This window comes from Lacerta agilis, chromosome 2, assembly GCF_009819535.1.
Source record: "Lacerta agilis isolate rLacAgi1 chromosome 2, rLacAgi1.pri, whole genome shotgun sequence".
Taxonomy (NCBI): Eukaryota; Metazoa; Chordata; class Lepidosauria; order Squamata; family Lacertidae; genus Lacerta; species Lacerta agilis.
Window position 1 is genome coordinate 4,985,895 of NC_046313.1, and position 25,186 is coordinate 5,011,080.

At 44.9% G+C, this 25,186-nt stretch overlaps 1 protein-coding gene across 1 annotated transcript; it reads right to left on the reverse strand.

Annotated features, from left to right (window-relative positions):
• Positions 1 to 6,082: 6,082 nt before the first annotated feature.
• On the reverse strand, positions 6,083 to 23,258 carry LOC117040256 (myosin light polypeptide 6-like). The gene is made up of 7 exons (XM_033137928.1): positions 23,005 to 23,258; positions 15,181 to 15,208; positions 13,108 to 13,251; positions 11,348 to 11,521; positions 9,609 to 9,686; positions 6,908 to 6,946; positions 6,083 to 6,378 (listed from the first exon to the last, which is right to left on the reverse strand). Exons 1-6 carry the CDS (start codon positions 23,182 to 23,184, stop codon positions 6,918 to 6,920), a joined length of 633 nt encoding a protein of 210 aa, XP_032993819.1. The 5' UTR covers positions 23,185 to 23,258; the 3' UTR covers positions 6,083 to 6,378; positions 6,908 to 6,917.
• Positions 23,259 to 25,186: the final 1,928 nt, after the last annotated feature.

Sequence of the window (25,186 nt, forward strand, 5' to 3'; positions counted from 1 at the left end):
AGCAAAAAATGGATCGACGTTATGCTAAGCAGAGGCTGCATTTTTCAAGAGACAGGAGTGGGCGGAGTTCCCCCGATCTCTCCCTCTCCTATGCAAAGCTAGGGAGGAAAGCGCCCGAGCTTTTTTGCCTATAGATGGGCTGCTGAGATGACAGTCTCGCGGGCTGAGGCTGTTGCCTTAGAAGGAGCTGCTGCATTGCATGCTGGGAGATGTAGTTCTTTTTTTAACCCCAAAAATAAAAGAAAACATTATGTCTGCCTGTCTGAGCTGTAGTTCTGGGTTATTGGGGATTAAACCAGGCTAGGTAGGTGCAAAAAGAGAGCCAGATTCTTGAAGCGTTGTAGAAGAGGAGATTTCTTCAGGTGTCGCATGCATAATGAGCCACACCTGCTGAAATTCTTCCAGGCAGCTGTTAAAGGTGCAGAAGCCCCGCCTTTTTTTCCACCTGCCCACCTTATTTAAGTGCAGTGTTTGCTTCATCATATTTCCTTACATGACAGCAATGTGTTGTTTATTTTTCTAACTAATTCACAGTTTAATATGCATCAGCATGGCCAGGCACCTGCAAAGGATCCAAGGACTGAGGACCTGTCACAGGTGGTGTGATGGGCTGGCCCTGCTCATCTGATCTCCAGTCAGTTGCGTTGCAGCTGCTTACCAGGAGGGGTGAGCTGGCACAGGGCAAACGCACGGTTGGAGCCAATCCAGGATTCCTGATGATGTGTTTGTACCGCACCAACCTCCCTTCTTTCTGCCTCAACTCTCTACCTCCTAATAAGCAGCAGAAATGTTACCGCCCAAAGGTCAGGTGAGCAGCAGCCCCCCAACACGCTTAGCAGAACTGTTGCCCTTGACGGGTCGATCAGAGAGATGCAAAGTGTTTTCTCCCAAGGCTAATCCATGGGTATGCTGGAGCTGGAACGCAGCCTAAGGCTGGCCTGATCATAAGTAATAATAATAATAATAATAAATTTTTATTTATACCCCGCCCTTCCCAGCCAAAAACTGGGCTCAGGGCGGCTAACACTCATTAAAATCACAGCATGAACATAAACACGATCAATTTAAAATAACAGATTAAAATACAAATTTAAAAATTCAATAATTAAAACTGCAGTCTCATTTTCAAATAACCCACCAATAAAAGAATGAAGCATGAGTATCGAACAGAAACCAACCCAAAGGCCAGGTGGAACAGCTCCGTCTTGCAGGCCCTGCGGAAAGATGCCAAATCCCGCAGGGCCCTGGTCTCTTGTGATAGACTGTTCCACCAAGTCGGGGCCAATACTGAGAAGGCCCTGGCTCTAGTTGAGGCCAACCTAGCATCTTTGTTGCTCGGGACCTCCAAAATATTATTATTTGAGGACCTTAAGGTCCTACACGGGACATACCAGGAGAGGCGGTCCCTTAAGTAGGCTGAAGGTCCCTGCTTTGGGTGGGTGGAGACACTGAAGTGCAGTGCAAGAGGGGGGGGTGCATTTGTCTGGCTCCAAAATACACTGCCCTGGAGCCCTAACCCTTCCCTAGTTCTTGCAGCATGCGTTTCATGTGACAGAATGAATCCAGGAGCTTTGTAATAACAGGCCATTTAATCAACCTGAATTGTTTGCATTAACCAGTGAGGTGGCCTTTCCTGTGCTAGGGAGAAAGCAGTCCCCCCTCCTTATGGAAGCCAAGCTAATACAAAAAAGAAGAAGAAGCCTTTTATGGTTTGGATGTTTATACTCATTCACAAAACTCACCGGTCCAAGAAAGGATATTAATTGCACCTCCTCCACTTTGTCACCGGGGAAGTGAAGCAGAGTGAAAATGGTTAGATTTTGGGGGCAGTGAGCTGGAGGCTGGTGGAGGAGGCAAACAAACAGTGAGATGAGAGTCAAGAAAGCAAGTGGGACTCAACCTTCCCATAAAGAAGGTTGGGTATGCCTGGAGTTGCTATTTGCTGAGATGAGAAGCATGGCAACCATGCTGTTTATTTGGGGAAGGATCCGGTTTGATACTGATTTTAAAGTGAACCTAATTCACACTTTCCCAAAATGGTACGTGAGCTGTAACACAGCCTTCAAAATTCACAGTTTTGTGGAATTCGCTTAGCAGTCCTCTAACCAACAACTGTTTTAGAAAAAAAATACATGTATTAACATGAAGTGTGCATAAGAATGCATATACAGTATCATTAATATTAATAACTATTAATTAATACATTACTTATTAATTAATATAATATAGTAATATTAATTAATGATATTAATGATAACACAGCCTTCACCAACTTGGTGCCCTGTAACTCTCTCATCAGAAAACTAACCAGCACAGCTATGGAGGGCACCTGGTTGGGGAAGGTTGACCTAAGGTATGCTACAGGGCCTCCTTGTCGAGCTGTGGATTCTGACTGGAACATCAGAGCCTCTCCAGCAACAAAAGTCAAATCTCCAGGGCACACATGCGCTAAATGCAACACATTCATACAGCTCATATATCAGCGGTCCTGGCTGTGTACTAATGTGTCTCATCTGCGCTAATGAGTCCAGAGTATTCCCTGACGTGGGAGTGGCCTCTTGAATTTGACAGCTTGCCGTGAGTCTGAGCAAAGTGCGATTTGATGGTTCTTCTGTCATCACTAGGGGATGGGGGTCCAAAGCGGGTGACAACACATTGAGTGGCTGTTAATTGAGGGGACCGCGAGATATTGCATCCTGCTATAAAAATTCCAAGTCTGGTTGTGACTTTCCAGTTGCAACACTTAGAGGCAAACTGCTTAATGAGAAGTTCCCTTGTTTTGAACAGGACTTAAATACTTGCAAGTAAATATGATTGGGGTTGAAACCTTACCGTGCAGGTCCTGAATGGGGGGGGGGCTGGGGATATATGTCAGTGCATCACAGGCGGAGTGGCTACAGATGTGCTGCGCACACATCATAAGCCAATGTGTTGACAACTCCTTTGAATCTTGGGCTTAGCGTGGATATTGAATGGCAACAGCTGGACAGATCCAAATACACACGTTTCTCTTGTGCCACTTTAAATATTTATTCTGGGAAGGGAGAGAGAGTCGGGCAGATAAGCAAGCGCCAATTGTATTCATTACCCTTCCCATGCAGCCATTACACACACTTTAAAAATATTATGTGTGTATTTGCTGCAGGTGTTACAAATGGACAAGATACACCAACAAATCAGCACAGAGAGAAGCAAACAGGAAATATAGAGAAGGAAGACAAGGAAAGGGGCAATGGTTCAGAGACCGCTGAATGAGAGAAGCAGGGAGACCTAAACGGGCAGATACTGGACATAAACCTCAAGGGAAGCCCTTGAGTGTCCTCCTGCACTCATGTCAGGGCCCAGTGAGTTCAAACCAGGACAGGGAACTCACTTTGTTGATCCATTTACAGAGTGGAAGGTGAAGATTTTTCATTTTTGTTGAGCACCAAACATAGGGCTACCCCAGTTCATGCACACAGTCCATAGTTTCATAGCCTGGCAGGAGGTTCCATGTAACAGGGATAGTTTCCCACTGCATACATTTGCAGTGTGGTATAGTGGTTAGAGTGTCGGATTAGGACCTGGGAGAACAGGGTTCAAGTCCTCAGCTTACCATGAAGCCCTCTGGGTGACCTTGGGCTACTCACTGCCTCTCAGTCTAATTTACCTCACGGGCTGGTTGTTGTGAGGGTGGGGAGAACCGTGTAGGCCACTTTGAGCTTCTTTGAGGGAAAGTTGGGGTATAAATGCAACACATAAGTAATTAAAAATATATATATCCTAAATTAACTGGCAACTCATGGATAATGTTTGAGTCTAATGGCCCTGCAGGAGTCAAATGAGACCAATGAAATAGAGTCTGGGTGGAGATATAAATATACTTTATTCTCAAACCAGTTCCTACTGATGTTTATTTACAATAATGATTTACTTGGCAAATAATATATTGATATGACTTATTAAGTAAGCACAAAAGTCCTCAAAATAAGATATAGAACCGTGATGCAGTGACTACATTGTGCAGACACAGGGGAAGATTTAGGGCTGGGCTTTGGGAAGGAGGCCTGAGGGTCTCGCAGGATCCTAGAGTCCTCCCATATCCTCCCCAAAGCCAGGTGACCCTTACTTGCCTTTGCCTCACACTGATGTGGCCCTTGGTGGGCGGAAAGGAGCACCGGCCTGGGTTGGGCTGGGATCTCTTGCGTGGGGGTGCCTGGTTCACACCCCTTCAAAAACTGTGCGCCAAGGGTCACGGCCCCCCCAGCACACACCCTGCGCTACACACCCCTGAAACTGTATTAATAGTAGTGGCATTATGGGATGGGTAGTATCTCTGGTGGGGGACACCTACCTCTGCTCGTGCTCCTTCAGGGGCAGTTTGTCCACCTTTGGTCCCCACCCTGCACTCAGCTCCCACCTGCAGCTCCCAGAAGCTGTCAGCAAGTGACAGCGGCCACACCCTGCGAAACAGCTTTGACCGGCCGGCTAAACCAGGCGAGGGTAGGTAGCCAATGGGTCTCCAATGCTCAGTGAGCTAGGGATTTCCCCTGCATGCAAAGACAGGCTCTAATGGATTGGGTGGATGAGATCAAAAGGGCGTCCAGTGGTCAAGAAGGCAGTTTCTGCCCATGGTGTAGAGGAAAGTGAGGGATGGATGGGGCTCATCCACCTGGGAAGGTAGCCCATCTAGGAGAAGGAAAACTCTGATCCTAAACCTCCTCTGCCTTGCGTGACGTCTTCAGGAGAAGAAAGGGCTAAGGAGTAAACCCTACACAAATCCAGAGTGGAGTCCCTAAAACAGTGGGATGGCATCCTGTCTGCCTCCTTCCGGCAATTCCTACAACCCAGCTGGTGCCGAATGTCTTGTTCTGCTTTCTGCTGGACCACATCGGTGAGGTTTTTTTTGGGGGGGGGGTTTGTTGTCTGGGCAGCCCAGGGCCTCCATAAAAACTGTCCAGGTTTGTGCCCTGGGGAAGTCACTTCTATATTAACTGCTATATTAACACACTCCAGTAGTAATGTACGGAAGTGAGAGCTGGACCATAAAGAAGGCTGATCGCCGAAGAATTGATGCTTTTGAATTCTGGTGCTGGAGGAGACTCTTGAGAGTCCCACGGACTGCAAGAAGATCAAACCTATCCATTCTCAAAGAAATCAGCCCTGAGTGCTCACTAGAAGGACAGATCCTGAAGTTGAGGCTCCAGTACTTTGGCCACCTCATGAGAAGAGAAGACTCCCTGGAAAAGACCCTGATGTTGGGAAAGATGGAGGGCACAAGGAGAAGGGGATGACAGAGGATGAGATGGTTGGACAGTGTTCTCGAAGCTACTAACATGAGTTTGGCCAAACTGCGAGAGGCAGTGAAGGATAGGCGTGCCTGGCGTGCTCTGGTCCATGGGGTCACGAAGAGTCGGACACGACTGAACAACAACAACACACTCCATTATCTCTCGAGACAGGTGAATGCCAACAACAGTAGTATCAACATCCCACCTTTCCTCCAAGCTGGCACACATGGTCTGTCCCCAAACACCTCTATTTTATCTTTACAGCTTTGACAGTCTGGCCAAATTATTGAGAATTTGAACCCTGGTCTCTCTGCTCCTAGTCCAACACACTAACCACTACACCACACTGCATAATGTTTGGTCCTGGCAGACTTGAAGCATGGTAGAATTAGCATGCGTGGCACAGGCAGCCCACCTGGGAGGAGGGAACCCCATGGCAGCTCCCTTTCTGTTTCAGAAATCACTTTGTGGAGTTTTGTTCTAAAGCAGTGAACCAGATCTGGATGTGTGTGCAAAATTCACATGTTGTTGACAGATCCTGACTCTCCGTCCGTCCGCTTTCCAATATGGTCCGGAGCTTTTTGGCTGTCACACAATTCCCTGACAACTTGGCGTTTGTGGTTGCATCCCCCCACCACAAAGATGCCAAAGATACATTTATTTATTTATTGTTTTTATCGTGCATAGTCTTTTGATGATTTTACGCTGTGAAGCACTCTATAAAAATGTGTTTTCATCATCATCATCATCATCATGCAAACTCAGAGACCAGAAAGAGCTGAAAACCAAAGACTTTATTGTCCGGGGGGGGGGTAAATGTATTGTTTTGGGACAGTCAAAATGATTTAATAATTTGTTTTTCTCATAGAGGCTGTAGCATTCGATGGTGCCCCCTTCTGGTTCCACAGAGGAACACTCAGTGATGTTCCCACATTGCAGTACCTGTATAAATGAAGCATTATTTGCAGCCAGCACTCTGAGCGAGGGTTGGGTGGCCGATTGTGTTTATACAAAGGTAGAAAAAGGGGGACGTTGATTCCACCGGGGAGTGATGGGTTTAGCAGTCCTGCCTGAAGGGTGCAGCTATTCAACCCCACCTTCTGCAGCTCTGTAGAGGAAAGAAGATGGTGTGTCCATTACGGTCCATATCAAAGGTTGGCAAGAGTTAGAATGAAGCAGCTCTTCAAGACAAGAGCTCTGAAGAGAAGGTGAAAATTCTTGGTTTGCCAGCTTGGCTACATCAGCTCTGCAATGCCAGTCTTTGCAAACATCGGCACTAACAAGTTATAGCGAACTGACTTTGTATCAACAAGCAACAGCAACAATTAACTTTTCCTGGAGTGTGCACACTTGATAATAGTGGGCCTCCAATCGGGCGGACTATGGTAATCTTTCATAATATGTCACCCTGTGCGAAGCTAAAATTTGGTGCCCTCAAACGGATCTTCTCAATTATGGATCTTCTCAATTTTGCACCTTCACAGCTCCAAGATACCGCACACAAACGGAAAACTTCAGAACAGAGCTCAAGGCTCCATACTGAAATATGGAAGGAAATGTTATTTCCGGTGGGGTGGAGGAGCAACACACATCACTCCACAGAATTAACCACACTCATTTCTGAGGCACATACTCACTCTCTTCCGCTCAGACTGCCATGATGTGTTTGACAAAGGCTGTGGGAGAGAAAGGAGAGAGTTGTCAGGAAATTAAAATTACTTGCCACCACATTCATATGCACAGTATTTTGGTCCAGTGAGCCTTTTACATCAGTTTTTTTCCCACATACAGTGGTAACTTGGGTTACAAACACCTTGGGTTACAAACACTTCGGGTTACAGACTCCGCTAACCCAGAAGTAGTACCTTGGGTTAAGAACTTTACCTCAGGATGAGAACAGAAATTGCGTGCCAACGGCATGGCAGCAGCGGGAGACCCCATTAGCTAAAGTGGTACCTCAGGTTAAGAACGGTTTCAGGTTAAGAACGGACGTCCGGAACGAATTAAGTTCGTAACCAGAGGTACCACTGTATATGTTTTCATCATAATATTTTCTTGGGTAACAAGAAAACAAGACTGTTTCCAAGTCATAGAATCCTTCAAACAAGTCAGTGAGACATGACTGTTGTAGGAAATGTGGAGTTGGGGGGAGGAAAGGGGAACACAGTAGAATTTCCTTCTTTTGCATAGTATATGAGCAAAGCTTTTGTGTCAGTGTCACGCAAACAGGTACTTTTATTTTTGTTGGCTGTGTGAGAGACCAGAGGGCCCAGGTTGTAGTCGGTTGGTTGCAGTGTATTTTGTCTGTGTGTGTGTGTGGGGGGGGGGTATTGCTGGATCAGGTTAACCATATTGATTTGTATGCTGTTGTTGGGGGATATACGATGAAGGAGAGCCAAACTGGATGAAGGGCATCCTCCTGTTTTAGCTTTCCTAGGAAGGCTGTTTTCCATACAGTTTGGTACCAGTGGTCCATGTTCACTCCAAATAGATGCCTCAAGTGTTTAGTTATGGCACTTCAAGCAGCTGAGAGCAAGTGGCTTATGAGTTCTGTTATGTATTGAAGTTCTCACCCTAGGCTACTAGGGGTGTGTGTATATAGTTCATTCTGCTGCAGTTCTCACTCAGGTCTGCACATGCAAATGAGGGATTGAAAGTGACGTTCAGGGATTGGGTAACTACAGAAAGTTGTTACTGTTGCTTGTAGCTGAGTTCTATATAAGCAGGCTGCTGAGCCCTTCAGTTCAGTTCTGTTCCAGCCTGAGAATAAAGAGAGCTGCTTGGAGAATCACTGTGTCGTCGTCTATGTCCACCCACTATTTAATAAGTTCTTTGTCATGTGTGTTACACCTGATATTTTAAGGTAGCCTTTACTGCCTCTTGTCCCTCCCTGGCAGATGTTTCATTAGCAAAACTATTGCCTCAGGTGACAACTGGCCCACTTGCTCCCTTGCAATCTGTTTTCCTGCCCTCATTTACTTCCCTTTAAATATTAGGAGTTTCCTTTCGGGCATTAGCGGGTCATGAAGTGCCTAACTGCCCCCTAGATGTAGCATCAAGGCCCTAATTGTCGAATGGGCCAGTTGTGGCTTCTGTATCACCAACAGTACTAGGCACTTAAGCACCTCACCCACACAATGTTGCACATTTGTTTGCATATGAACACTGCAACAAGCAAAGTCCAGCATCTCATATAACTTAGGAACAGAGGAAGCTGCCTTATACTTAGACAGACCATTGGTCCAGCAAGCTTGATACTGTCCACACTGATAGGCTGTGTCTCTGCAGGGTTCCCAGCTCTACCAGCAGATGCCAGGGATTGACCTCAGACTTTTCACATGCAAAACAGATGCTTTACCACAACTTGAAGATAATGTGTGCAATGTTCTGTACATTACCTGCTTTTTAATACTCATTTGTAAACTGCTTAGATGTTTTTCTACAGTCAAGTGATATATAAATTTAGTTAATTGTGATATACAAGCTTGCAGGACCTACACTTTTATCACCACATTTCCCTGTGAAACTGGGAAGTGTCGCTGCTTCTCTTGAATCAAACTAAACAGTACAGTGGTACCTCGCAAGACGAGTGCCTCGCACAACGAAAAACTCGCTAGACGAAAGGCATTCGCTAACGAAAGGGTGACTCGCAAGACAAATTTTTCTATGGTCATGCTTTGCAAGACGAAAATTTCAATGCATTCCTATGGGAATTAAATTCCTATGCATTCCTATGCATTCCTATGGTCGTGCTTCGCAAGACGAATTTTTCGCAATACGAAACGACTCGCAGAACAAATTAATATCGTCTTGCGAGGCACCACTGTATACTGTTCTAAGTGATCATCCATAAGGCTGTATTTTAGGGGGGCAGAACTGAATTATCTGCAACGCAATTGATCAGTTACTTATTTTTATTTATTTACTTGATTTTGGGGGGTGGAGATGCCCCCCGCCCCCCTGTCAAGGCCATGGGCTCATCCAGACTTCCTTTTGTGCCACACTTTCTAGGCACAGGTCGATGTTTTAAAGCACTGTGTCCAAGCACCCTTTTTTATTTTCCTGCCACTTTCCCCTTGAGAACCCGCTCTTTAACGCTGAATCAGAACAAATGGCAATTTGTGTTACCCACAGATTGCCATTTGCTCTGATTCGGTGGTAAAGAGCGGGTTTTCTCTGGGAAAGAAAGAAAAGGAGCAAAAATGAAGAGGGGAAAAAGAGCGCTTGGATGCAGTACTTCAAAGTGTGACCCTGTGCCCAGGAAGTCTGGATGAGTCCAATATGAGTGTTCTGACACTGGGCCTACCTGCTCATGCAAAAACAGACCCAGTCTCTCACCTTCATAATTGATGCAGCCATTAGCATCTTCGTGCCCAGTTAATAGAGTGTCTACTTCCTCTTCAGTCATTTTCTCACCTGGAAACAGAAGGAGAAGGAACAGCACATGGAAGAAGGGGTCAGGTTCTTCACATTCCCTTCAGTCCCCATCAACCCCAGCCAACATGGTCAAAGGATGATGGGAGGGCACTGCAATGGCTATTCCTAGCATACCATGTAGTTGAATCTGCATCTTGCGCTGAAATAACTCCTCAAGAATGTGCATGAAACTACATTGTTTGTTGCACTGAAGGTGGTTTGATGTAAATGGCATCAACAATCAAATCTGATTTTGAGATATTTGTGATAGACTAATCCTAATCAATTGCAGTTGATCTTCAAAACAAAATGTTGGTATGTGCTGTGCTGTGTTGTGTTTGTATAAACAGGTAGTTGTATTTTATTTTTTTAGAGGGCCATGCTAGGAATGGGGAGACCTGGGTTCAAACCCATGCCGTTTGCGATGCTCACAAGGTGACATTTGTTCACTGTTTCTCAGTCCAACCCATTTCACAGGATTGTAGAGCAAATTCTATCATATGTCATTGTGAGCTCCTTGGAAGGAGCATGGGGCACAGCTGTGGAGCTGAGCTAGGATTTGAATTCAGTTTTTCCCAGTTCAAGCCTGATGCTCTATAGTCTACCAGCATGACTAGTTCTTTAGGCTGCAACCAAAACCATCCCTACCTGGGAGTAAGCCACATTAAACTCAATTGCATTATTATAGGCTTAGCCCTCTTGCACTGTACATTGAAGGGTGATAGCGATCATGTATCCCTTTACTAAAATAAAATAAGGAGACAAAGGGCAGCAAAGGTATCTCTCCATTTTACAGACTTTTCACTTTTTTAATGGTTCTTTGCAGGCTGTGCACTGCTCCTCCCTGGAACAGAAGCGCAAGTCCTTATTTATTAATGCACGTATTCTATAGTGGATGAAAGTGCAACAACTCCTTGCCACAAGGGCATGCTGTCTCTATAAAGGCCACCCCCCAAAAACCTTAATGGAGAAGAGGTACGATGAGTCTGCAGTGGGGCTAGTGTTAGTACCAAGGCAAGGGGAAATCAGGATTTAGATTTGATGAGGCCCTAAGCTACTGAAGGTAATGGGGCCCTTTATATGTCCAGCTGTCCTTTGTCAACAACAAATTGTCACTGTTTTTTTATGTTGAATACATGCTATATGGTAATTTATGGATCTAATAGGTATCTAAAGCCATTTTCACATAATCTGAGCCTACACAACACAAAACACTGTTGCTGTGTTTAGGTTTTATTTTATTTGTTTTTTATCTTATATTTTGAAAATGTACATCCAGGTTTTCCCCCCCTTTAATTTTTTTTGGGGGCCCCCAAGAGAGTGGGGACCTAAGCTACATCTTGTTTAACTTACCGGTATACATAAATCTGGCACTGGGAGAGACAGTACCTAAGCAACACCAGCTTGCCTAAGGCCATCCAGTTCATTTATGAATGAACAATCATTTCGAACGAGGATTAATTGCAGCGTTGCCCATTGGCTAGTTTAGCACATCCACCCACACCCCAAAGCTGAAGTAAGTGAATGGGATGGCGGCTGTGTTGAAAATGGGATCCTTCTGGGCTCTGGGCTGTAGCATGGTTTCCTCATGTTTGGTGTGCTTGGGCCTCCTGGGAACAAACTGGCGTGAAAGTTTTGCCTTTTCACTTGGCAGCACTTACCAAGCGTTGCGAGGACGTGGCGTAGTTCTGCGCCCATGATGGTGCCGTTTCCCTCTTTGTCAAAGACCCTGAGCCCCTCCACGTAGTCTTCGTAGGTTCCCTGATCTTTGTTCTTGGCAATAGTCTGCAACATGGGCAGGAACTCTTCAAACTCCACCCGCTTAGAATTCAGCTCTAGTGGAGGAGGAGGAGGAAGAGGAAAGACTGTCAACAGCAAACTAGTCCCAAGCGCTTTGCCTCACAGATTTCATGTGGCACTTCCCACGATGGGCGTACCCAGGGGGGGCAGGGGGGGCAGCTGCCCCTCCAGAAGCAAAATAAATAAATAAATGGTTATCGGCAGCCTAAAAGGAAAAAAAGGCTCAAGACTGGTCTTTCTCCCCCTCCCAAAATCTCAATAACAATTGAGCTCTTCCGCTCTTGCCGAGGCAGTTGGCCACTCTGTGTGTGTGTGTGTGTGTGTTGCGCCGGCTGTTTCCCCCTCCCTCATGCCGACAAAGAGCTGGTGTGCCTATCAGAGACCGGATCCTAGCCTGCACCCTGCTTGGTCAAATGGGGATGCAGGCTGAGACTTGGGCTGTGTCGGGGGGCGAATTCATCGTTGCCAGGATTCATCATTGCAAGGGAGCTTGGCAAACTGAGTTCCCTTGCATGGTGAGTAGTTCCTTTGCGAGGACTGAGGATCCTGGGAAACTGAGTTTTTCAGCCATTTGGGGCTTTCTGTTTTGGGGGGGGGAGTTTTTCTGTTTTTTGAAGCTGTTTTTGTTTTTTGAAGCTGTTTTTGTTTTTGAACCTGAACGACCATGGCTTGCCCCCCCGCCCCCAGTTTTGATCCTGGGTACGCCCCTGCTTCCCAGCCTACACCCTCAGAAATCTGTGTCCGTTGATTGTATGCATTCCATGAGGACTGCACACTTTCACTTGGAATGTGAACCCGAAACTGTATTTGGCATCCTGAAAATTGCTTAGCATGTATATGGTTTTCGGGGAGGATGGAGGACAGGCTCAGAACTGGAAGGAGGTGGTCAAGACTTCAGTCATTTTTCACACATAAGCTTCTTTTGCTTCAGTGTTTATACTGGGTTTCTATGTAAGACATACTTAAATTATATAAAGTATGGAAATTATACAGAAGTAAACAAAGAGAAAATACTATATTCTACGTTTATGTTTCTACTATTGTCCTATTTTCTTTCCTTATTTTCTTCTTTAATTGATACGATGTCCCTGTTTCTGATATTCAGGTATGAGTGCCAAGGCTAATGCAGCCAAAAAGGCACCATCCATGCACCCGTACCTCCTTCTTGTGTGTTGGTGGTACCATTTTGGCTACATAAGCATCGGCACTCAAGCCTGAATAGCAGAACAAGTAAGAATGCTGAAACTCTAAATGGATGTCAGTCTCACGTCTGAAAACACCCTTCAGGGCTGATGTGTCCTGCACAGCTTCCCACCCTTTCCCCCATTCCTAACTAAAAACGGACAGACCTCTCAAATTTGTTTTCTCATTTTCCCAATCTTAAATTCAGTTCACCATATTTCCACATCAACTTGCTGTTTTTTTCTATTTAAAAAAAGTTCTCAAGAAAATCCACCAGCATTTTAGCAGCCCGTTCTCCTGATACACACATATTTTTGTAGGCAGTCTTTGCCTAGTACTACTCTATACTGTACGCTTGCTTGAGTTTGGAATCTGTTGCCCTCAAGTGGCCATACTGTACGTCTCCCTTTTTACTTGTGAGACAAGGAGCAAGACTCACCATCCGTCTTGGGGTGTCCCAGGACTTTCATGATCTCGGCATTGGTGGGATTCTGTCCCACGGCCCTCATCACATCTCCGCACTGGCCCAACTGGATTTTGCCATCACCAACCCGATCAAAGAGCCCAAAGGCCTCTTTGTAATCTAGGGAGATTAGACCAAAGTTTTAATGTGGTTGTTTTGTGATGAGGTCTCAGAACTGGGCAAGCTGCCGGGGACCGGAGGGTTTTTTTTGGGGGGGGGGATAAAGTGTCAAGCTTGCCATGCCAGCTGTCAACTTGATGGTTCACATAATCCCAAGAAACTAGACACCGCCGTCTGCAAGGTCTGTTTAACCTGCCCAGTTTCTATCACTCATCACAGCCAATATGAAGGGAGGGAGGGAGGGAGGTTGCTTGCTACCAAAGGGCAAGCTCTGCTTGGGATGCGTCTAAAGAGAAACGATGATGGCGATCTTGAAAGGAAAACTGTGGCTATTCTTGCTCTAAATGAAAGAGGGATCTCAGAGACCTTCCTTCCAAAGGGGCATCACCTTGATCTTGGGAGGGTTTCAGTTGCCGAGGAATCATTTTTATATTTAGACAGCACCTCTAATCCCATAGCAACCTTGGACAGCACAAAGGCATTGCTAATCAGGCACACCAAGAGGAACTGCATCTCTCAGATACCCAAGCCCCCAACTCCTCTACTGACTGAGCTAATGAGACATTCCTTCAAGTTGCTAAAGAAGTGGTTTCAGTGGCAAGGGCAATTGAAAGTGCAAGATAGCTAAATCAGGTAGCTATAGGTGATTGCAATGTTCTGTTTGTTGGAAATATGTACACTCTTTCTCTCAATGCTTACGGCAGCTTTTAAAATAATAGAGAGGTGGTTTTTGTGAGCATGATGAGGCTTCCTAAGGACTCGCCTGCATTACAAATGTAAATGTGAAACCACTTTCCAAGTTTATTAATGGTGAAGTCCTGTATATGTCTACTCAGAAGTAAGCCCCGTTGAGTTAAATGGGACTTGTTTCTAGGAAAGTGTGGCAAGGATTGCATTCTAAACGGTTGCTGCTCCCAGCTAAAGAACCCACATATATTGTAATCCACGTCAGGGCTTTTGGAGCAGAAAATCAGTTTATTGATACAAGATTTAAAAATAAGAATTACTGTTAAGCGGTCGTGGAGAAAGCCATACCTCCAGAAAAAAATATATAATTTATTTTGTGTCATGGGGGAAATTATGAATGCCTTTGAAATAAAAGTGTGTGTGTTTGTGTTTGTGTGTGTGTGCATTTGTGCATGGAGGTGTCAGATCAGAAAGCTGAAACTAAAGGTGTGACGTTATTGGGTGAGTTACAAAGGTGTATTGGAGAAGAAAGGACAATTGTAAGTATTGTTTGCTCGGACTGAACCTGGAGGACTGGAGTCTATGTGAGGAGGAAGCTAGGGCAGGGATAAATGATGTGACTGTCCAAGAGGAAAACTTCTGTGTTTCTAGTGTCTTGACTCCAGCAACTCCATTCTCCGCTGCTTATGCCATGAGACCAGAAGTAGCTGTAACTCCTCTTCTCTCCCACTCCCAGTTATATCTAGTACTATAAAAAATTGTGATGTGATCTCATCACCACTTCAGGTTTCCCAGCAGCCAGTGAAATGAAGTGGGGTGTGGAGGACCTTGCAGAATGCTGGCATCATGTTGTGCTTTTTGGTGTTCTAAATGTTATGGGGAGAGAGGAGAAGGTGATACGGGGCCACTGCTTTTGACAATAGCTCCCAGTCCCATGAAATCTATTTCTGGCCTAATAAACTAAGAGGTTTTAGGAAGTAAAAAGCAAACACCAAGATGCACACAAAGTAGTTTTTTTGTTTTTTTGAGGTGGGCAGTAGGAGTGAATCAAAAAGAGTTTTGCCACCAGGTGAAAGTTCATGCACCTATGTGCATCCACGCACACCAGCTTAGCCCCGCGACTGTGGGTGCCGGGGGCATGCATGCACAACGCCAGCATGCTGCGGGGTACGTGCGATGTCAGCACCTCTGCATCTATCTCAGGAAGGCCCCTGGTGCCTTTGGACAGTCAAATTGGCTTACCTTCCAACTGCTCCTTAGTGAATTCAATCTAGGAAGAGGAAAGAAAGTGGTTGGAGATCATGATAGTCACAGGAAAGAGGCAATAATATTGAAGTGAGAGAGAGACTGGGCAAGGTTATAGGAAGGTGGTCAAGTTTTAGGCAGGCCTTTACACTGGCCAGACTAAATATGTTACCCTCAGCTGTTCTTGAAGGTAGATACCAAAACATTCCAATCGAGATCCGGCTATGCCCCTGTGGATCCGGCTATGTAGAGACTGTGTCACACGTACTCTTGTCCTGCCCCCTATATAAAGACCTGAGAGATGAGACCATCACGCCACTCCTATCTGCCATCCCGGGCCGCTCTTGTGAAGCCAAATTGTTTTCACTTCTAGCCGACCAGAACAGCTCGATAACAGAGAAGGTTGCCAGATTTATCGAGAGAGCAATGAGATTGAGAGCTGCTATCTGAACGACAACAGTGTAGACATCCGGATTCCCAGCATAGGATTTTATTATTATCATCATTATTATTAATATTTTACTATTTATGCTAAGTTCCAAGGAGCTATTACCCTGAGTTTTAATAGGTTATAAGGTTTTATTGGTAACCATATTTGTTGTATTTTTGTTGGTGTTTGTCTTTTAGATGCTATGGCCAGTCGGCTACACAAATAAAGTTTGAATTTGAATTTGAAGGTGGTCAAGCCCAAGTTGTTGATAGAAATGCCAAGTTATAAAAAGGAAGCATTAGGACTCGCAAAGAAAAACTAAATATGGAACAGGGCAGCTATGCTATGTATTTTGTCCATTTCAACATTTGACCATTTAATTTTCATTGGCAAGTAGATGTGTAAAAAATGGTCAACTTGTTTAGAGTTGATGGCCATACTGGACCTTTGCATTGTTGCATTTTTCAAAGATACCTACACAATCCATCAGCGTTAGGAATTTTGCTTATTCAGATCAAATTCTCAGGACTCTCCCTAGGCCAGCCCCTTTCTGCAGACCACGACTCCGTCCTCACCAATCCTGCTCTGTGCCTTCGTCAAACTCTTTAACTGTGATATTGGCTCTTGCTAGCCTGGATATTGAAATGAGTGTAGAAATCTCTGGCTATATTGTGGCTGGAATCATGAGCGTAGCCAAGGGGGGCAGGGGTGAGATGCCCCCCCTAGATCAAGTAAAACAATAGAAATACTTAACTGACCAATCATGTCAGTTCTGCCCCCCCAAAAAAGTCCTGCCCCCTAACCAAGTCCTGCTCCCCCCAACAAAAATCTTGGCAACACCCATAGCTGGAATGCAACCTCTTGTACAAAGAAAAGAGTCACACCCATTACTCTGGCCCTGCGTATCACTAGGTGGCCCTCAGAAGTTACCTCATGAGAGAATGCAGCCCTCACACTAAGAAAGGTTCACCACCTGTGTGTCTATATATCACAAATGTCTCCTCCATGGTCATCTTTGAATGGTTCATTTTTACTCCCTTTCTCTGTCTCTCTGTTCTCTTCTCCAGTTTTCAGTTCTCCTCAGACCCCTCTCTCAATCTTCTCAAACAAAGGGTGTTTCCAAGACAGGGAGCTCCTAGAAAGATACGATCTTGGTTTTTTGTGGTAAGCCAGAAGTGGAATTGCAATTGCTCTTCCCGAGTACCAGGGGTTTTCTTTTGTGAGTCCACATTCTGCTATGTTCCATTCATATCAGTGGGTGAGACACAGCTGTGTGTGACAATTCATTCTCCTTGCTCTCCCTCCATTCTATCACTCTCACCCCAAGACTTTTAAAGAACTTCCAAAATCCATATTAGAGTATACCATTTTTAGTCCGACCAACCTGTCACAAAAAAACCATGCAAGCTTCCAAGTTCTCCAAAATTCTTCATCAGGCCAGGTGGTAAACAGTTCTGTGGAACTTGAAAGCTTGCACAGTTTTGTGCCAATTTGGTTGGCCTCATAAAGGCATTGCCCTAAAATGGGTTTTGGAATTTTCCTTATGAGCCAACCCAGCTACTTTCTACTGTTGTCTGGGTTCTTGGAAAATGACTGCCTTTCACATTTGAGGTAGGTAGCCGTGTTGATCTGCCATAGTCAAAACAAAATAAAAAATAAAAAATTCTGCGTCCCCTTAGAGACCAACTAAGTTTGTTCTTGGTATGAGCTTTCGTGTGCATGCACACTTCTTCAGATACACCGAAACAGAAGTCACCAGACCCTTCTATATAGGGAGAGAGTGGGGAGGGGTATTACTCAGAAGGGTGGTGGGAATGGGGGATTGGAGTTGCAATTTCCTCTCTCTCTCCCTCTCTCTGCAAGGAGGCAATGCATCCTGCCCTGCTCCCTGCCCACTCAGCTCCTCTGAAGCCTTGGGCCAAGAGGTCTGCTGCTGACTGACTGGCTGGACTCCCGATGAGAGATCCAGCAGCTTTTCACTTTCTTTCCTGCCATTGAGAAAGGGCAACTTGCTCCCTCAGCCTTATATAAAAAAATAAAAAAATACTCGCTCTCCTGCAATGTTGCGCAAGTACTTTGCTTGTCAGTAAACAAACCAAGAGGCAAAAATATGCTTTCCCATTTCTCTCCTTCCCAACTGTGGAGACTCAGTTCCCCAGAACTCCTCCAAAATTTATGCTAAAACCTGAATCCATTGAAGAGTCCAGAGGAGCCAGTGGTCAGGCCAGGTCACACTCTCTCTCTCAACCAATGGTGCCTGTTGAGTCTTCACATGTTCATTCAGAGTCTCCCAGCGCCTGCTGGATTTCTTCACTTCCCTCTTCATCTGCTAATTCACTTCCTGAGTTCGGTTCCAATGGGACAGCAGGGCTGCTGAATATTGTGAACCACTTTGAGGTTCATAGATGCATTAATGAAAAGGGTATAAGAGTTTTTAAGATAAAATAAGTAAATAAATCGAGGCCGGCAGCTTTTCTCAGAGCTGTGCAAGGTAAAGCTGTTTACAATGTTACAAACATTTCACAAATTTAAAACCCACATTTTTAAGCAGCACAGAGCAATTAGATAAATATAGGGGCTTCATTTCTAGCATGTTCATTCAAATAAGAAATCAGTGTTTAAAATATGTGGAATGGCCTTACCAGATAGTAAACGTGTGCTTAGGTATGGGAAGTGGTGGGGCAGGGTGGTAGGGCCAATTTCTGCCCCCCCCTCCAATGCTGCTGCACACATAGAAACCACACCTCTTGCACAAGTTGGAAGAGTACCGCTGTGAGCACCTATGTCTCTGGAGACTGTGCTTCTCTTCTGGGTTTAAAATTATAGTAATGAATTCTGTGCATTAGGGGGAAAGTCATGTGTATCACTGAGAAAACACAGATGTGTTACAAATGGATGATGATGCATGTGGGCCCCTATAAAATGTCAGTGAAGAAGGAAGGTCAATTCCAGTTTCAATGCCTCATGCAGAAGCTGTCCAAGGATGCTTGCAGACCAAGGTGTGGAATTGCCACTCTCCATATTACTTTTTACAGGACATGCACATGGCATCATAATGTGCATCATAATATCTTCCCCACAGACTAAATAAAGACTTCGCTTTTTTCAGAAGTACAGGAGCGTAGAGCACTCTCCGTAGCTGCAGATTCCCTTAGTAGCACTATCTCTTAAAGAGGAGAGTTTTCATGTGGGCAGCAACCAATTACTCAGGCGAATCTCTCACAGCTTTGCAGCACACTTTCACTATAAACTTTGCAATGGGTGTCATTTTATGACATTTATTCATTTTTAAATTGATCCTTTTAATTAGGCTAACAAGTATTTCTGTTTTGTTTTTTTAATGCATCACATTTTTTGTTTAAAAACTGAACAAAATGTAGCCAGAAAAGTGATATATGCTAAAAAGATCAGTGGGGGAAATGAGCAAAGGTGTGCTGAGCTTCAAATGGTGAATTGACGCTTCCCCTTTGTCACTCACAGGAGCTGGTGTGGATGGAACATGGAAGACTATGCGCAGAGAGAGAGAGAGAGAGAGAGAGAGAGAGAGAGAGAGTGCAGGAGGGCTAATGATCCTGTGGAAAGGCAACTGCAGTTCCGCTTATTGCTTACAAAAGAGGAGCAATCTTGATTGGGTAGCTCTAGGAGCCAGAGGATGGAATTCAGTGCTAGTCCTGCCATTGGAATTAATGAGCATGAATTCACTCATTAATGTCAATGGGTCTACTCTGTGTAAAGGTTAGGTGTATTCCACCCGGAGTTTGAAAGCACCCCAACCCCCTCAGTCCCCTGTGACAGGCTCCTAGGGGCCCAAAAAGGCTGTGATCCAGCCATCTCAGTGTACAGTACAGGGCTCCATATATTTGTTCAGTCCTGGCCTGCCCCAGCTGTGAGGTTTACAAAAGTATAACAACCCTTGCTTCTGTTCATCTTGCTTCCCTTGGGACTAGATCCTGGAGACAGGAAGCATTTTCCCCAAGGCTACGCACGTGTGGCCATGTGTGGCTGGAGGTGGGACTCAGCCTAAGGCTGGCCGGCTCATGGAGGGACTTCCTTGTGGGAGACTTTGGAGCACAGGGCAGGAGTGGAGGGAAACCAGGGTGAACGCTGGATTTTTAGTTTTGCGATATGTGACACTGCAGATATTCATATTGCATTTCCCGTGGAATTGTTTTTATCGTTGTGTATCTGCACATTTTACCTTTTTCCTGGTTGTTCTGTGGCCCCGTGGCCAGTGCAAATGAGCCCTGCGTGTTACAAGAACGGTTCTCTGCCACGCATGCAGGTGCTGCTGTGGCAAGGCCTGGAACTACTAGGCCAGACTGCCTCTTCCTACATCAGAGGCCTCTTTCAGCCTTGTGACCGGCAAAGACACGAGGAGGAGATGCTTAAGGCGCCAGGAAGGCCAGTTCAGCAGGAGGTTTCTAGGACTGGAATCTAGAGTGGGTTTAAATAAGGGCTCGCTTCCCCCTCTCTGCGATCACTCTCCTTATTGAAGCCCCTACCTCACTGTTTCAGGAATCCCGCAGCTTTAGGAGGACGTGGCTGTTGACTGAATGCCCCAATCCTCCCGCAACTTGATCCTCCCAGTCCCAGAAGGTGGCATCCCAGCAAAGGGATAGAGGTAGGATTGAAATAACTGTTCCCTGTAAAAAGAGGGGAATATGCTAAGTCCCCCCCCCCCCTTGCTGGTGGCCACCTGTCCCTGGCCGGGCTTTCCGAGAATGCAGGACAAATACCAGGCTTTTGCGCCTGCTGTTCGGACCTGTCGTTAAAATAACAGGAGCCCTTTCAATTGCTAAATTTATCTTGCCCCTCTAACCCGCTAACCTTAGCTTGCTGCCCTTCCCACTCACCATTGTCTGTTGAGATGGGGGAAATTGGCCTTATTTCCTGGCTGCCTAAGAAGCACCGCTGACTGTGTGACAGGGTTTGCCATAGTTCAAAAAGTGAAAATCTGGACACAAAAGTCACTGAGCTTCTTTTTGCAAAATCTTGTTAAGGATTTCCCCAGACATTTCAGCACTTTCTGCCTGGATGCTGCTTCTGAGGGCCTGATCCCGGTTATGTCCGGATGTATGGCAGGCAGCCCTACACTAAGAACAGAAGAAGAAGCTCCAGCTTTCTATGAATCTATGAACCCCAAAAGCCTTGAGGTCTGGTGTGGTGCAGAGATCAAGGAACTTCCTTTAAATACTGTGTGAAAGACCCAGACTCAACTCTATTCTTAGCTACCTAGCACACTGCAGCGCAGCTTTGCATAGGCTGATAGTCTTCACCCTTTTCAGATGTTTCACCCACCTTTAGACTAAACGTGCATTAGGAGACCCATTTCTTAATTTTGTTGCCATTTATTTGTAGCCTTACCCAGCTGCACGGCAGACCAAAATCCAGCAGGTACAGCTTCCCCCCCCCCAGCACAGAGAGATTGTGATGGGGAAGCGGCACCTGTTGAATTTGCGCCTGCAAAAAGCTTGTGTCAGGAAAAAATAATAATGATAAAGCTAGATTAAGCATATTTAAATATGAGGCTATAACTATATTGATATCTCGTATGCATCATAAAACTAAATTCAAACTGGGGAAATTCCCTGGATGTCAGCACAAAAGTTGGAGAACAAGGGCAGTTGAATTCAGCATTCTGTTCCCAATAGCAGTCAGCAATAAGTCTTTGGAAGCACACAGCAGGACATTGTGCTCAGGATCCTCTCTGGTTGCATGCCCCCAGCACTTGGAACCCCAAAATATACTGCCTCTTGACATGGAGGGCTAATTATTTATCACGACTTAAAGTCCAGAGTGTGGTCAAGAGGCCAACTTAGCTTCACACAAATCCACACCCTGCACAATCATTGTACTGCCTTCCCTTTCTTTCTTTTTAAAACTAGAATTCATTATCAGCCTTGAAGGCACACAATGAACTCAGAATGGACTGAGAAAGAAACATGCCTGATTTTAGACATTCTCATTTCCCGTATGGAGCTCCAGTTCCCAACACTGTATCCTTTCCTCAAACAGATAGTGTTAGCCTTGAACCAAGGAGACCTAGATTCAAATCCTTGCTGATGTACAATTCACTAGAGCACTTTATCCAAGCATCTCTGTGCTCCTTAGCTGCCTCTCTGAAAAACATGGAACAATAGCTGTGAGGGTAAATGAAACAAATCATTTTAAAGAGCAGCACGACTCCAGCTGTCTCATCTGGAGACAACGAAATAAGTTGTAATTAAATCCTACAGTAGTTCATTCCATTTTAATTTTTGTTGCTTCAGACCCAGTGCTGGCTACTTCCTATAAGAGAGGCCAGATTTCTCATGTTTTGGTTCCAGCCAGAGTTAGCTAGGCAAATTTAAACACATGAATGCATTTGCAAAATGTAAAACTGAATATGGGGATTCAGTAAAAAGGACTGAAAATAAACAGATCAGATAAGAGTTATGCATGCCATCAGCACCTTCCATTTGACACCCAGTTGACACCTACTTGGTCCCTTGCTGTCCATGAGAGGGGCTGTTGAGCTTGGAGATAATGCAGTAGGGTCTTGCAAGCTATTTGGGTATCCCATAGGAATGGGGTTGTCTGGTGGTCAGCTTTATAGGTAATGTGTGTGCATAAGCACACACTGCTCCATCTTTTATCGAGCTGCCGAGCCCCTGTCAATTCAGTTTCATTTTGGCTTTGACTCGTTCTGATCTTTCTGCCAAGGGGAAATACCTGACTGCTTCGTTGGAAAGTAGTTTACGGAAGTCTGGAGCCTGACAAGTTTTTGAGAGAGTTGGTGGTCTGAAAGAAGAATCTCTTTTCATGGCATGTTGTTCATTCATTCATTCCATTTGCCTCAAATAAAGTGGCTTTGTATCGTTTCAAAAATCTGTTTGATAGGGAAAACAGACAAACGAAACGTGTGTACCACGAGAAGTGAAGCCTCTTTCAAATCACTTTCAATTCTGTTAAAAACTATTGTCTGTCTCTGCCCAGGCTGAGGATATTATTCAAGCCCAAACATATCTAATACTGCAAACACCTTTTGTGGAGTCAGGCTGGGTGGGTGTTTGTGAGTGAAACAGGGCTAGGCTTGGCTTATAAAATGGTGATAGCTGCCTTGATTTTTTTTAGCCCTAATTAATTCATATTAGGGTGCTCCTAATTAATTATTGCAACCTGTAACCTCCCTTTATCCACGTGTAATGCCCTGCTGCAACACTTCTCAGGTTAGTTACCTCTTACAATAATATAGTACTGTGTCTATTCAGTAAAAGGATAGAAAACACTTTAGATCCAGATAAAATAGCCTAAGATCCTGGCCACCCCCTTCCTCCTCTTCCTCCTGCTGCTGCCTTTAACCGGCTTCCTTCTCAAGAGGTGTCCTGTCCCTTCGACCATGTCTTACTCACCACAACTTTGGAGAGGTCAATTGGAGGCTCCTTAGGCTTTGGTGGTACCGCTGGTGGTGCTGTTTCTGGTGCTTTGCCTTTAGCTGCCGGGGTTCCTGGCTTCGCTAGAGCCGGCTTAGCTGCTGGTTTGGCAGGTGGGGCTACTGGCCTTTTCACTGGGGCATCCTTCTTTGGGGGCATGTTCACTCTGTGTCTCCTGCTGGGAATGGAGCGGAGGGGAAGAAGTCAGCAGATGTAGACAGGATCCTCAGCTCAGGCTGGCTCTGCCGCCCTGCTGCAGTTTAAATAGCTCCGTGGATGCTGTGATGTCAGCCCAAGAGGACTAGCTGGGTATGGAGGGGGAATGCATCTAAAAATGGGAGCAGCAGTCACCTTCAGCAATGCTAGTTCCTCCCTCCATTCAAGACGGAGAGATCTCAAAGGGCTTTGCTACAGCGAAGCATCCTTTCGGAATAGCCAGGCCTTGGACATTCCTTTGTGGCACCAAGCCAGCCAGCTCACACAGCAAATCCTCTGGCTGTCTGCACCAGTCATATGGGCTAGCAGAAGGCAAATGGGGGTGGGATATTCTCTTTCTATTAACACTGCGTCCAGCCTGGCTTAACTGCTACTCTAAGTAAACTGCAGCAGAATAGGACCCAATCTATTGCGGGGAGGGTGAAACTATGGCATAATTATCTAGGAGCTTCTCCAGTCTGGAGTATGTTTTAGAATCATTGCAGCCTGATTGGCACAATAAACACAATGCAAAATATTCGGTTTGGGTTGGATGGGAGATACTTAGACATGGATGCAGGGCCGGATTTAGGTCTGATGAGGCCCTAAACTACTGAAGGTAATGGGGCCCTTTATATGTCCAGCTGTCCTTTGTCAACAACAAATTGTCATTGTTTTTTTGTTGAATATATGCTATATGGTAATTTATGGACCTAATAGGTATCTAAAGCCATTTGCACATAACAAAATATGTATTTTATCAAAGTAATTGTTGAACTGAAATACAATTAAGAAGAAGTATATTAATATTGAAATACAATTAATAAGAGGTATATTAATAGTGAAATAATTATTAAGCTCTAACTGTATGTAGGTTTTATTTTATTTGTTTTCTATCTTATATTTTGGAAATGTACACCCAGTTTTTTCACCTTTATTTTTTTTTGGGAGGGCCCAAGAGAGTGGGGCCCTAAGCTATAGTTTGTTTAGTTTATACGTAAATCTGGCACTGCATGGATGTAAAGAATACTTCACATGAATTAGTTCAGTGTTTTTCAACCTTTTTTGGGCAAAGGCACACTTGTTTCATGAAAAAAATCACGAGGCACACCACCATTAGAAAATGTTAAAAAATTTAACTCTGTGCCTATATTGACTATATATAAAGTAATTCTCTTGAATTTTTCAATTTTTCCCACGGCACACCAGGCAACATCTCGCGGCACACTAGTGTGCCGCGGAACAGTGGTTGAAAAACACTGAATTAGTTGCACGATCCTGTGATCCTGGCCTCTGTCTGTCTGTAAGAAGTGTTTTATTTGGGTGGGTTTCCCTCTGTGTGCAAATATCAACAGACTTAGTTGGTCTCTAAGGTGCTACTGCAAGGAATTTTTTATTTTATTTTGTTTTGACTATGGCAGACCAACACGGCTACCTACCTGTAACTGTAAAAGCTTGAGACAGACATTCATCATAGTCCTCTTTCCCTCTGCTTCCCTTAAAAGTTGGACTAAGATTGCTTCCAAGACAGCTAGTTTAACAAGCATTTATCCCAATTTGTTTGTGGTGAGATTAAACGACACTGTGTCAACTCAAGTAAGTGTTATCCCGGAGCATTTCCCCATCACCTTCCTTATTGCAAAATAGCTGATCTTTTGGGTTTGTTTTGTAAGAGTCCTAAGTGAGCTTCAATTGTGCTGCCTGAATTTGCCAGGGTGCGATTGAATCCCACCCCAAAACAGTGACAGTCTGAAAGTGCCCCAAATTCCTGGCAGCAAATGTATCTCCCTTTGTGTACATGCATCTCTTTCTGGCCCTGACTCTCCCCTTCCTCTGTTTTTTCTCCCTCCCTCCCTTACTATTGCAATTTTAGAGTTTGTGCAGCTTGGGGCAGGCACTTCCCAGTTTCACTTCCACATGAAGGGCACAGTTGGCACACATAATAATTATAATTAATACTTATGGT